This window comes from Molossus molossus, unplaced genomic scaffold (genome assembly GCF_014108415.1).
Source record: "Molossus molossus isolate mMolMol1 unplaced genomic scaffold, mMolMol1.p scaffold_m16_p_23, whole genome shotgun sequence".
Classification (NCBI taxonomy): domain Eukaryota; kingdom Metazoa; phylum Chordata; class Mammalia; order Chiroptera; family Molossidae; genus Molossus; species Molossus molossus.
This window is the reverse complement of record NW_023425359.1, coordinates 10,311,288-10,325,332: the sequence shown is the minus strand read 5'-3', so window position 1 is coordinate 10,325,332 and position 14,045 is coordinate 10,311,288. Positions and strand designations below refer to the sequence as shown.

The window sequence follows — 14,045 nt, the reverse complement described above, 5'->3', positions numbered from 1 at the left end:
TGTGTTAAGACCGGGCCTGGAAAAGCAATAGGGTGTAGAAACCCCTGGGGAGTGAGGGCTAGCCCTGGGGACCTATGAGCAGAATAAAGGCAGAGCACTTTCGGAGAGGGCCCGGGTGTCGCTCGCCTCGGATCCGAGGAGGTGGCGCCTTGGGAGCTTTGCTCAAAGTGGGCGCTGGGTGGTGAGCGGGTTCGCAAGCCTGGCCGCCCGAACAGATCTTGCAGTGCAGTAGTGTGCAAGGCTCTGGAAAACACATGTCCCTGGGGCCATTTGGGGGGGTGCTAGCCACCCTAGGCTCCAATGCCCGGAGGTGGGAAGTTATTGAACTTTCACAGAACGGGACCTGGAGCCCGAGGGGTGGCGGCTGGGTGCGGGGCGCTGCAGGCCGGGAGTGGGGGAAGGGCGGAGGCTGTTCCCGAGCCTCTCGGATCCAGCCCAGCGCTCGGCCGACGGGACGAGGCGCGGAGCCGGCGCTCACTTCCCCGGGGTCTGCTCGCCCTCCGGGGACATGCGGGAAGCGGAGGTGTAGACGGTGGGGGGACAGGCGCTTCCGCAGCCCGAGCGGCCGCCCGGCCAGGGCGCGGCGGGAGGATCGGCGGCCGCTGCTCACTGCACCAACCTGCGGGCGCCGGCTGGCTCCGCGGCCCCGCCCACCCGCACAGCCTCCCGCGCTCCTGCCCCGCCGGCCCGGGTCCCAGTCGGTGCGGCAAGGAGCCGGGAGCGGAGCGCCGCTCGGGACTGCTGCCGCCGGCTGACCGCGCAGCCAAGCCCTTAGCACCAGCACTTCTGCCTCCGGGAGCAGCCTCCCCAGCCTCCCTGCCTCTCCCACCCCGCCACCCCTCCCTCCCGTCCCCGCCCCGCCCCCTCCCCCGCCCCGCTCCCGCCCCGCCCCTTCCACACCGCCCGCCGTGCGCTCCCGCAGCTCCTCCCGCTCCCCGCGCTCCCGGTCCGTCTCGCTCCCGCCCAGCCTCCTGCTCGCCCTCGGTGCCCCGCTCTCGGCGACCATCCCGAGCCCGCAGAGCGCCGCCCGCCGCCTGGTCATGTCAGGATGGAGATCCGGCAGCACGAGTGGCTCTCGGCCTCCCCCCATGAGGGCTTCGAGCAGATGAGGCTCAAAAGCCGCCCCAAGGAGCCCTCGCCGAGCCTGAGCCGAGTGGGCGCGAACTTCTACAGCAGCGTCAAGCAGCAGGACTACAGCGCCAGCGTCTGGCTCCGGAGGAAAGACAAGCTGGAGCACGTAAGGGCGGCTCGCTCCCCGGCTGGGCCCGCGCTGCCGCGCGCACACCCACCGACCCGGCGCGGCCCGGGCGCGGGGCTCAGCCCCCGCGGCAGGTGGCCCGACTCGAAGGCCGGGCGCCCGCGTCCCCCTTCCGATTCGGGGCATCTCCGTCTGCACTTTCTTGCCGTCATCACCGGGTTGTGGGGAGGAAAGGGGGCTCCTTTCCAGGGCTGCCCGGCGGCCGCACAACCCCACCTCTCCGCAGGCTTCCCCGCTGTAGGGCTCACTTACACTGTGCCTTGGGGGTGCGGGGTGACAAGTGGAGCTGACCAGCGTGGTCGGAGGAACCCGGCGTTGCGCGGTGGTGGGCTTTCGAGGGGCAATTGTGCGGGTCTTTGGGGATTATTTAGCTGCGTCCACAAACTAACAAATTGAAGAAGCCATAAAGTTGTCGCCGCTGACAACTCAGCCGGGGCCCATGCACAGGCAGAGTTTTCTGCAGAGTGGCCTCTGGGATGAGCAATTGCCGATCCCCTTTACCTGAGCCTGACTCGGGAGAGATTTGCGCGTAGCAGAGAGAAAGGAAACCGAGAGCGATCGCCCAGCTCCCCAGGAATCCGCTGCTCCGGAGGGTGGGAGCCGGGAGCTGGGACCTGCAGCCCCGTGGAGCGCGGGCTTCCCGCCAAGCGTTAGGGCTCTGGGCTGAGCCCCTGAGGCTCGTCATTCTGGAAGAAAAAGTCCCTCTAAAGAGGCGTTTAGTGGATCCACAGTTTCAAATGTGACCCATCAACACCCCCTTAAACCAAATGTTAGAGTGAAATAAAGAAAATTATCTCAAGAGTGGCGCACGACCGGCTAAGGAGAGGGTATTCCTTCCCGCGGAGAGGCATAGTCTAAATTGTGTCTGTTCGTGGAGTGTGGAGGTTCCCTTGTGTTTGGGTCACAACACCAATTTTGATAAAAAGATAAGAATGAGAACTTCTGGAACGCACACATCTAACGCTGCACGGACCTGAACCCCATTCCCACCCCCCACCCCCACTTTGGGCTATGCAGAGACAGCAAGCTTCCCAGGAGGGGGCCTGCAAAGGGGACGTTTCTCTGACACTCTGGAAGGAAGGTCCAGGCTTTTTCTCTGAGGGCCTGATTAAGTCACTGGAAGCTGAGATGTAAAGCTTTGAGTTAGGGACCGGTTTCTGCCTTGCGTGTAGAGAACCATTTTCTTAACATCAAAAGGATGTCTCATCCTTAAGACCACGGAAATAATTGAAGCGGATTTCTAGAATGACAAGTTGAGAGGCGACTGTATCTACTTAAAAATGAAAGCTCTAGAATTAGCAAAGGAGCCCGTGGTGTTTTAGTAGTTTAAAGGGGGAGCAAATAACATCTTCATGTAATTTGCTGCCTGATATTATCTGGTTTTAGTACCAGGGAGAATGGTCTCGCCTAGGATGGTGATACATCTTCATTTCAGTTTCTCTTGGAATGTATGTTAACTTGCAGCTTGTGCTTTTAGCGGATCTATTTCCTTTATTCTCTTGCTGAAAATCAATAGTGCAATCTTCTACGAATATGCCTTCTTGAGTCATAGACACTGCATGCATTATATTCACATGGTTTCTCCCGTTTAGGTTTTCAGTGAAAGTATGAAGTCATCCTGGGTGGGCCCTGGTTATCACCTTTCTGGACAAGTGTAGGATGCTCAGCCCCTCCTGAGAGTTAGAGACCAAGGAAAGGAGAATCTGGTTGTTTGAAAGCATGCAAGGGTCTCTGCTTTCTTCTTTGCTCAGGTGCTCCAAAGGAGAGCATTGCATTCATTTATTTATTTTTTTATACTTTTTTTCTTTATTGATTTTAGAGAGAGAGGAAGGGAGAGGGAGACAGACAGAAACGTCGATGAGAAAGAACATTGATTGGCCGCCTCCTGCATGCCTCCCACTGGGGATCGGGCCCACAACCTAGGCATGTGCCCTGACTGGGAATGGAAACTGCGACCTCTTGGTCATTGCATTTATTTAAAAAACAAACAATCGCCTCATTTGTTATTTAAATTAACATAACATTTTTTGCTTTCTCACATACATTTTATGAAACTTTTTCTGTTTTTCTCTATACTTGCTTTAGACTAGAAAGAAGACTTTGCTGCAAAGGAAATTTTTGTGCTATTATTTTGCTCCTTTGAAACATCTACAAACTTTTAAAATAAAATAATTATGAAAATGCTATAAAAGTTAAATTTGCATAAAAATGTTAATGTATCTGAATTCAATTTCTGAGTGCTTAGAATATATAGCAAATGTTTTGTACATTGTGATGTGGCAGGTAGTTTGATGTTAGCTTCAAATTAATTAAGAAACCCATAACTAATGTAACCCAGCATATTATGGCCACACAAAACATGAAAACTTAATGTTGACTTTATTACAGACAACGTTCCGGACACATGTGGCACCTTTGGATTTAGATGTTACAGAGATTAAGATGAGCGTGTCATATGAAGTTCAAAAGTGACGGTAGTTAAAAAAAAAACAACACACTCTTTGGTCTGCCTCATTCACTGGATGGCCATGATTTGTATTATGTTAAAAGTGAATTAATAATTATTACAGAGATCATTTGCATGAAAACAACCTACTGTTATTTTGCTGGTGCTTAAAGAGTCAATCTAGGATTAAGGACATAAATAATGTATGGCTTCAAGTGCCACACGTATTCAGTCACTGCAGCACCGGAATCCCCTGTAATGAAACGTGGCTGGGTGGACTCAGTCCAGACTTCGGAGGCATTGCTTAATCTGAAAGTCAATAGCAGTATAAGGGGACAGCCAAAGAATATATTTCCACCCACTTTGCTTAAAATGAGGCTACATGGTTTCTTTCTCCTTTTCTAGTGTAAAGGCAACAGGACTATCCCCGGGTTGGACAGGAGAAAAGTGACATGCATTGGTGCAGGACTGGAATATTTCAACCCACCTGGAAATTTGAGTCCTGTCATTCAGTGGTCGGTGGGTACTTCCACAATGAACACATATTAAGGAATAAATGCGTGTGAGGGAATCCTTCCCTTCTTAAGTCATGGTTAGAAGCTACAAGGAAGATGTGTTTGTACTGTGGATTCTGGACATTGAACTCCACTTGGAAATTTCAGGGACAAGTACAATTGCTGGCTGTACGTGGAATGCTGTCTAATTAGCTACAAACAGTGCTCTTGGTTCTTCGGTTATTTCGCGCCCAGTGCTGCCTCCCAAGGCTGATGGATTTCGAAGGGTTAGGTTCGGGAGACAGTGGAAGTCTCTTTTCTATAGGATCTATATTTACTTTAGATAAATGTAAAAGTGCAGTATATAGTCTAACAAAACAGAGGAGTACATGGACACTTCTAGAACCCCTCAGCCCTCCCCTGCTCTATCCGCCCTCCCGGGGCTGGGTCCCTTTCAGGGTCATTGTTTCATATGGTTTCACTATCCACAGGACAGTGTAACATTGGACTGGTGTCCTTTGGTGGTATATGGCCTGTTTGAACTTTTTTTTTTTTTACAAAGTAGGAGAGGCTACTCTGCTTAGTTGCCTGGTTTGATGTCAGTTGTGTGTGTAGAAGTTTCCTGATGCATTTATGGGGTGGGGATGCCTTATGTTCTCTCCTGATTTTCTTTTTCCAAAGTGAGGATAGGAGTGGGACTCTGGTTAGACAGACCTGGATTTAGATTCTGACTCCATCTCTTATTAGCTCTGATCTTAGGCAGAGGACTCCCAGTCCCCAGGAGGTATGTTCACCATCCTCTAACAAAGCAGTTGCATGTTTGCTGGGATGACTCAAGTAGACAGTTCCTGTCTATACTGCAGGGACATACAGTCCCCTAATGTCGGGGTCTCAGCACCACAAAAGTGCATGTTCCCCTCATGCTTCTCATCGCGCAGGTTGGCAGCTGTCTTTGGGGTGGGGTGCTATAACATGCCACGGACTCGGTGGTTTACACACAACACACACGTATTTCTCAGATCTGGAGACTGAGAAGTTCATGACCAAGGTGCAGGCAGATTTGGTGTCTGGTGGAAGCCTGCTTCCTGGTTCGTAGGCAGCCGTCTTTTCGTTTTCATTTTATTTTATTTTCTTCCTTCCATCATAGCCCTCTTCATTGAGTCCTAGTGGTAGAAGTGAAGGGAGCTCTCTGAGGCTGTTTGATAAGGGCACTGATGCCGTTCATGACGGCTTCATGACCTGATCACCTCCAAAGTCCCCACCCCCAAGTGCCAGCACACTCGGGATTGGGATGCAACATCTGAAGTTTGGGGAATAGAAACACCTGGATTTTGGGGAATACAAACATCCAGTTTATAGCAAGAGGGTATTTTCCTCGTTTTAGTTGTCTGGACTGAAGGAAGCTCTATCCTGATCATTGTTCTCATGATGGTCAAGTTAACGGGATGTTTGTAATGTCGCTCACTGTCTCCACCCAGAGGTGATACATCCCTTGGCTCCTTTTGATTGGCCAAAGAGAGTTTCATGGCCAAGGCTGCTTCAGAGAGTGAGGAGGGCAGATTCAGCCAAGACCCCGAGAAAGAGAAAGAGAACGAGAACATCCATGACATAGGACAGCCACAACCCATAAAACTCTCAGTACAATTCACGACCCATGTGAAACCTCACTGCACTGTACCTCCACGTGCAATTTCTTCTCGGGTGTTGCCTGGCTGGCTGAGCCCTCACATGCCACCCGAAGAGCTTCTGCTTTTGCAAGTTGAGATCAGCCTGTCTGCTTACAGTTCTGGACACAGGGCGGACGGGTTCTTTCGCCAGCAAAGCCAGCTCACTGGAGCCCGGGAGCTGCCTCCTTGCCTCCAGTCTGTCCCCCGGGGGCCTGACTCTTTCCTGGGCCAGTGACCCCAGCTTGCTCCCTGCCTGGCCATTCTGTGGCTGACTCTTTTTCCCAGTCTGTCTGCAGGCTCTGCTAGCAGAGACCAGCTCCTTGCTCGGTCCTGAACCCCTCTTTCCTTTGCAACTCAGTGCTGGCTGAATTAAGTCAAGTGATGTTTTATTTCTCTGCTTAGTGACTCAGAAAGCCTACTTAGAATGAAAAGAGAAAGCAGAAGAATTTGTAAAGAGTAAATTTGGTGTCAACGAAATATTCACACTTGCATGGAACCCTAGTATCTTGCTTGGCTTAGTAAGTGCCTCACTAAAAACAAAAACAAAAAACAAAAATAAAATTCTCTAAGTGTGAATTTGCATCTGCTTAAGTAGAGTTTATGTTACCAATGAATAGTAAGTAAATGCCAAGTACACACTTGCCTCCTGGAATAAATTATTCACACGATGAGCAAAGAATTAATGGATTGGAGCAAAATTGGTCACCGTGGCCTAGGCTGTTATTACGTAATGCTATTTATGTCCCACAGAGCAGAATCTTGAAAGTATGATACCCCACAGAGCAGATCAGTAAAGCATCGAAAGACAAAGTTCAACCTATGGGAATGAGTCTTTAAAATGTGCCATTAAAAATCAATCAAACAAACAAGGAGAAAAATATCCTTTTCTACATGTCGTATTGTTGGCCAGGCTGGCTAATTTTAGTCTGGCAAACATTTGGGAACATTCACATTTACCAGGATTACTGGCCGTGTGATTTGAGATAAACAGAACAGACGAAGCTGAGGCCGAGGTGGGACTCTGCCTCTCTAATCATCAGTCAAGAAAGGAAAGCTTAGATGTCTTTTGGGTGTGTTCAAATGGGTCTCCGTGTTGTGTCCATTATGGTACATGTCACTATGGTAGGTGGCATATGTATGCCACTAACGGGCTTCTGTCACTGTGGGCTGACATTTCTGTTTGTTTTGAAGAACCTTGCCTTCTTTGAACTCTATTGGGTGTGGTTTATTGACTTTTTTAAACATCATCAGTCTGTGATATCATATTGAATATATTTAACTTGAGAAGCTCAAGGCCACTATAGTTAAGATTTCTTCTTCTTCCCTTCTTCCACGTAATAGCCATGTACCAATTTCTGGCTAATTTCTTTTAAAAAGTTTTCACTCCTTATTACAGACTTCTGTATCTATCTCAGACTTAAGCCTTTGTAACAGTTTTTAGTTCTTTTATTTTAGCTCTAGAGATCAAGAAATCTGATGACTCTTTTGGGATAAGACAGTGTCTCTAATATGTCATGTTTTCATACTGAATTGGCTGATAGGTAGATAGTTAGGCAGAGGTAGAACTTATGGCAAGTTATCAGCTCAGAAACTTTGCATCCAGTGTGTGTACTGGGGAATGTAAAGCTACCGAAATGCCTACTATTCACATGGATTGTACTGTGTGTGTTTAGAGGACAACATCCATGTTGACAGCAACTGCAATGCCAAACTGTGGTTGTTGAGAGATAGACCTTTTTACCAAAAAAATGGTACATTTCTATTTTCTCAGAAACAGAAAAAGGAACCCAATATCTAAACTCACATACCAAGCCTGTAAGCAGGGCTGAGGGAGAAAAGGGATACACCTGGCAGACTTTCCCAGGTGGACTCATGCACGGGGGTAGAGCTCGCTGCCTCACACATGAAGTTGAGCTACCAGACAGGTGTCGTGGGACTGGCTGTTGTGGCCATTGGGTGGCAAATATGGTTCTTTATTCTCTAAGGTAGACAGCAAGCCTTGTGAACATACTGTTTCTCTGATTGAGGCATTATTGTGCTCTTGCCAGTAAGTTGTTAGGTCTGAGCCAGTGATAACATGAGGAGTTAAATTGAAAAGATGGGCCTCATTGAAATGAAAAAAGCACTAACTGGCAAACTCATTATCAACAGACATTTAGTGAGAGTATCTGTTACATGAAAAGCACTTTGTTTGGAGACTATGAGTTCTTCATTCAATAAGCATTTACACGACATATACTGCGTTCCAAACAGTACAGAATATACAAAGACTAGAGCAGGATCTCTCCCTCAAGATGTTTATGTTTTATAAATACACTTATAATACAATTACAGTGTTATGAATAATACAAGAAAGTGCAAAATAGTAGTATAAAATGCTGCCTTCAAAGGACTTGTTTAGATAAGGATAATAGCTAAAATATAAGTAATGAATCCTATCATGTACAGTGATAACATATAATAAAGTTGAATTTATTCCAATAATGCAAACTTGATACAAAATTTGGAAATCATGTAATTTATCACATTAACAGAATGAAAGTAAACCCATATGATTACCTTAATAGATGAAGTAAAAGCATTTGATGAAATTCTATACCTGTAGATGATAAAATTCACAATAAACTAGAAATAAAAAGAAATTTTATTTATCTGATAAAGAATTTTGTTACAAAGAATCACAGTTAATGGTGAAATATTGAAAAATTATCTGCATAGATTGTGAGACAGAGGTGCCACTATCATTACTTCTGTTTAACATTGCATAGGAGGCCATAACCAATGCAATAAGGCAAGAAATAGAAATAAAAATATAAGAATTAAAAGGAAGTCATAAAATTGTCATTATTAGCAGATGGCATAACTGTGTACATTTGAAAATCTAAAGTAAACTACAGATATAGTTAATGAATTAATAATGTCTCTGGATTTATCACAGCCACTAGGTACAAAGTCAATTTACAAAATTAAATTAGGGAAAAACAATTCCAAAGTAAAACTAAAAACCATTAGCATTTACATTAGCATGAAAATATCAACTACTTAGGAGTAAATGTAGCATAAAAGTATTAAATTGATGTATAAATACAATTTCAATGAAAATTCCAACAAGTTTGTGTCTATGGAAAAGTGATTCTAAAATTTATATGAAAATGCAAAGGGCCAAGAATATCCAAGACAATCTTGGTGAAGAAGAAGAAGTTAGATGACCGCTTCCAGATAGCAGAACTTACTGTAAAGCTGGTTAATTAGAGCAGTGTGATTTGGTGCAAGAATAAATGACTGGATCAGCTGACAGAATGGAGAGTACAGAAACAACTTGTGCATATTTTGTTATCGACAGGTACTCGATTGATGACAAAAGTGGCAGGCACAGAAGTTAGTGGGGACGAGATGGTCTTTTAATAAATAGAGTGGAGTAGTTACATAGCTATATTAAAAATGAGTCTTAATTTCTCTTTTATACCACACACAAAAGTCAAGTAGATGTGGGTTATAAAACTAAATTAGAAAGTAAAATAATGAGGCTTCTAGAAAATAATAATAAAACACCTTCATCGACTTGGACTAGGAAAAAACTCTTAAGGAGTTTTAATAATCCCAATTAAAATTAGTCAACTGAGCTACATTAAAATTAATTTTGTCTACAAAAGAGTCTGTTAAGAGAATGAAAAGGCGTGTCACAGAGCAGAAGGATATATATATTTCCAACACACACTCTGACAAAGGGTTTCAGCCAGAATATATAAAGAGTGCCTACAAATCAATAAGAAAACTGAGCAAGACATTTGCTCAGAAAAGATGTTTGTTGTCATCAGTCATCAAGGAACTAAACAGTTAAAATAAAATCATACAATATTATATAATCACTAAAATGGCTGAAATTAAAATGATTGACAGTAACAACTTTTGATGAAATTGAGGAACATCTCTGACTTTCATAAGTTCAGGTAGGACTATAATTCATAGAGCAATATCTTTTAATTTGAACACATGTATACCTTATGACTCAGTAATTTAAAGTGTGTATATATCAAACAAATGTGTGTTCATGGGTACCAAAGACATGTACCTGAATGTTTATTCAAGCTTTATTTTAGTACTGGCCAATTGGATGTATCATTGATATCCAGTATAGTTGAATATCTCATTTTCTAATATCTAATATCCTATATCTAATATAGTTTAATGGACAATGGATTCTAATTTTTTTTTTTTCTTTATTGATTTTACAGAGAGAGGAAGGGAGAAGGAGAGAGAGATAGAAACATTGATGAGAGAGAACATCGACTGGCCACCTCCTACATGCCCCGCACTGGGGATTGGGCCCACAACCTGGGCATGTGCCCTGACCAGGAATCGAACCGGCAGCCTCTTGGTGCATGGGTCAATGCTCAACCAGTGAACCACACCTGCCAGGCGGATTCTAATTATTAATACAATATAATACATTAAGCAATGAAAAGAGTTTAATTATATGTATACATATCTTTCTGTATGCATTAATGTGGGTGACTCGGACTTAATGAGTGAAATGATGGTGTATAGACTCCAGGATTCTGTTTATGTGAAAAAAAAAAAACAACAGGCAAGACTAGATTAAGGATATAGAAATCAGAGTTAATGATTACCGTTGAGGGTGAAATGGGCACAAGGGCAGCTTCTAGGGGACCAGTCATCTTTTTAGGGGGTGGTTACAAAGTAGTAGTTATCAAGCTGTGCACTGAAGATTTGCACACTTTATGAATATCATATTTCAATGGTCGTTTACAAAAAGAAAGTAAAATGTACAGAGTGCCCTTCCCTCGTTTCCTGCTTATCTCTGGATGTATTCCTCAGACTCTATGCTTCTCCTGCCCCACTCTCTCCAGCCCATACACCTTGGGTCCTGATGCTTCCTGTCATTGTTGTCTTCATGTGGGTGACTCTTACTTGTCCCCCCCTCAGGTATGGCTTCCTGGGCACTTTCTTCTTCTCACCCTAACCTTCGGCTTTTGTTAACTTTCCACGTCCATGAGGCACATACTGCACTGCGTTCTGATGACGTGTTTATTTGTCTTTTCCACCGGACCGTTCATTCTTTAATAAGTCCTTATTGACCTCCATTCTAGATCAATTGATTCATGAATGGCAACTCCTGGGAGGGAGAAACCTTAAATCACTTCTGTCCAGAGAAGGTGGTCAAAGAAGGCTTCACCCTAGGCCAGAAGAAGAACTGCTAGACGGAGGACTGGCCTGAACCAAGGCTTTTGAGTGGAATCCGGGCAGCAGAAAGTGCGGTTGGAAGACCAGTGAGCAACAAAGATAACTGGCAGACAGGGATTGTTTGAGGGAATGCTGGGCGTGGAAACACAGTGGTAGGTTGGGACAAGACCTTGCAGGGTTGGAGGGTTTGAATGGCCAGCTGGAGATGTTGGGTTTTGTTCTATTGGCACAGGGGAGATATTTCAATAGGCACTTTATTGAGCAAGTCAAGCTTCAGAAAATGCTGGTGGCAGGTGATGTCCAGGAGTGGAGCTGGAATCGGGGGGACCAGTGTTAAGTTTCTTTCAGTGGTAGAGATGGGAAGACACAGAAATATGTGGCAGACATAGGAAAATTGAGGAGGGGTAGATGCCAGAAATGTTGTGAAGTGAAAGTTCATGGGACTTGGTGCTTTGTTGGATGTGGGGAGTCTGCGAAAGTTCATTTATTCAGCAAACGTTTACTCAGTGCCAGGGATGCCCCAGAAATCGTAGTTGGCATGATGGATGCAAGGAAAAATGAACAGGGACAATTCCAAAAACTCCTTGAGAGTTGGAATTCTGCCCTATTTATCTTTGTATCTTGGACCCAAGCCATTGTTACTGTGGGGATCCATAATGCCAGTATTATTATGACCATAATTAACAAAAATTGCAATTCCTGCTCCCTGTGAGGAAATGAGCCTCTGGCTTAGGAAGACTCCAGTGTATATGATTGGACCTTCGGCCTCAGTTGCGTATGATCTAGTCCTTCAGAACTCAACTTACATGTTTTCACCTTTAAACCTAAAGCCTGGTTAGGTGCCCCTCCTGTACGATCCAGGTAACATCATGGGCAGGCATCTGTTAAAGCAACTAAGGTACTGTTTTTTAATTTCCTGATTAATTGTCTGTCTTTTACCTTCAGTGGAAAGTTTGAGGACAACAATGCTGTCTTATTCATAACAGTGTACCCTTAATGCCCTACACAGTGCTGGTAGACATCCAGCATTGATTGCTTGACTGTTGAAAGAATGGATGAATGGATGAAGGAATGAATGATGAGAGTGGATGAATGGATGGATGGATGGATGGATGGATGGATGGATGGATGGATGGATATGTGGTTAGGAAGGCAGAACTTACACAGGAGTGAAAAGAAACAAGATGACATATGCTCCCTGCAGACAAATGCTACAGACATTAAATGCAACGAGAATGCAGTAGAAAGGGACATTGGAAACTCCGTGAAAAACTACGGAAAAGGGTTGTGACGAAATGTCAGATGGAGAAGTTAATAGACAAGTCTGCATCTAAACCATCCACAGGTTGAGATTCCATCCAGTTTGAAGACCTGGGAAGTATAGGGTTCGTGGCCACTTTGGTGGCTTATTCCAATATCTAATGCTATTATTTACAGTGAATTTTTTTTGTTTTAATTTGTATATATTTTCACTTTAATCAGTGAAGAGGACATTGACTTTTTAGCTTTCCCCAAGTACTTTGGTATGACTTGTTGTCAAGTCTAAATCTGCTCGTTCATTATTCAGCCTCTGCCCTCCTCTGGCTGAGGGCACTGGATCTGAGATTGTAAGACACTCTGCCTCAGGAAATGTGTCAAAGCTGCCAAAACCCCTAAAGACCTGCCAGCAGTGATCCTTAAGACTCTCCTACTATGATTTCCAGACTTGTCTGTTTCCAAACTTGTTCAGTTCCCTAAAATCTTCTTATTCTAATCCATGACAGGTGCACACATTGCTTAAACCTGCCCTGTAAGATTCCTAGTGAGAAAGAAAGCTCTCTCCTTTGAGACAACATGGAGGGACCTGGAGAGTATTACCCTAAGCAAAACAAGCCAATCAGAGAAAGACAAATATCACATGATCTCACTTATTTGTGGTATATAATGAACAAAACAAACTGATGAACAAAAAAGACTTAGTAGTAAGGTACTGACAAACCTCAGAAGGGGGTTCGGTGGGGAGAATAGGGAAGAGATAAACCACAGAACTTATATGCATGATGCTTGTATGCATAACCATGGACACAGACAACAATGCTAGGGACAGGTGGGAGGGCGGGATCGGGAAGAGGGGGTCAAAGGGGGGAAAAGGAGAAACATTTGTAACAAAAATAAATTAATAAAAAATAAAAAATAAAAATAAAAAAAACCCATACTTTTATTTTGGAATAAATTTAGATTTATGGAAAAGTTGCAAAGATAGTAAAGGCATTTCCTGTACCTCTCTCACTCAATTTCAGTTTTCTTTGATATTAAATTCCAAACTCTAGACTTTATTAGAATTTCACCAGTTTTAAAATTAATGTTCTTTTCTGTACCACAATTTAATCCAAGGTAACACATTGTATTTCGTTGTCATGTGTCCTTAGTCAACCTCTGGTCTATGACAATTTCTCCTTTTTCATGACATTGACAGTTTTGGGGTGGTTTTTTTTTTTTCAGCTTTATTGAGGTATAATTGACTAATACAATTGTAAGATATTTAAAGTGAACGTGTGGTGATTTGATATACCATGTATCCATTGTGAAAGGATTCCCACCATCAAGTTAATGAAAACATCATCTCACATGTTTATCTTTTATTCTGATGTGTGAGAACATGTAAGTTCTACTCTCTCCGCAAATTTCAGTTCATATAACAGTGTATCAGCTGTAATCACCATGTTTCTGTTAGATCCTCAGACCTTATTCCTCTTATAACTGGAAGTTTTTCCCCTTTTACCCACCTCTCCCTACTTTCCCCCCTCCCCCCAGCACCTGGCAACCACTTTTCTACTCTATTTCTATGAGTTAGACTTTTTCAGTTTAGATTTTTACATGTAAGTGATTCCATGCAGTGTTAGTCTTTGTCTGGCTTATTTCACTTGATGTAACGCCCTCAAGTTCCTCCTTGTTGTCAAAAATGACATTTCCTTCTTTCTCGTGGCTGAATAATA

At 44.2% G+C, this 14,045-nt stretch overlaps 1 protein-coding gene across 1 annotated transcript in view; it reads left to right on the top strand.

Annotated features, from left to right (window-relative positions):
- Positions 1–1,048: 1,048 nt before the first annotated feature.
- Positions 1,049–14,045, top strand: part of PLD5 (phospholipase D family member 5) — a 265,792-nt gene continuing 252,795 nt past the window's right edge. Inside the window, exon 1 of the mRNA XM_036277523.1 lies at positions 1,049–1,237. Within this exon, the coding sequence (XP_036133416.1) occupies positions 1,049–1,237 (189 nt within the window). The remainder of the gene's footprint in view (positions 1,238–14,045) is intronic.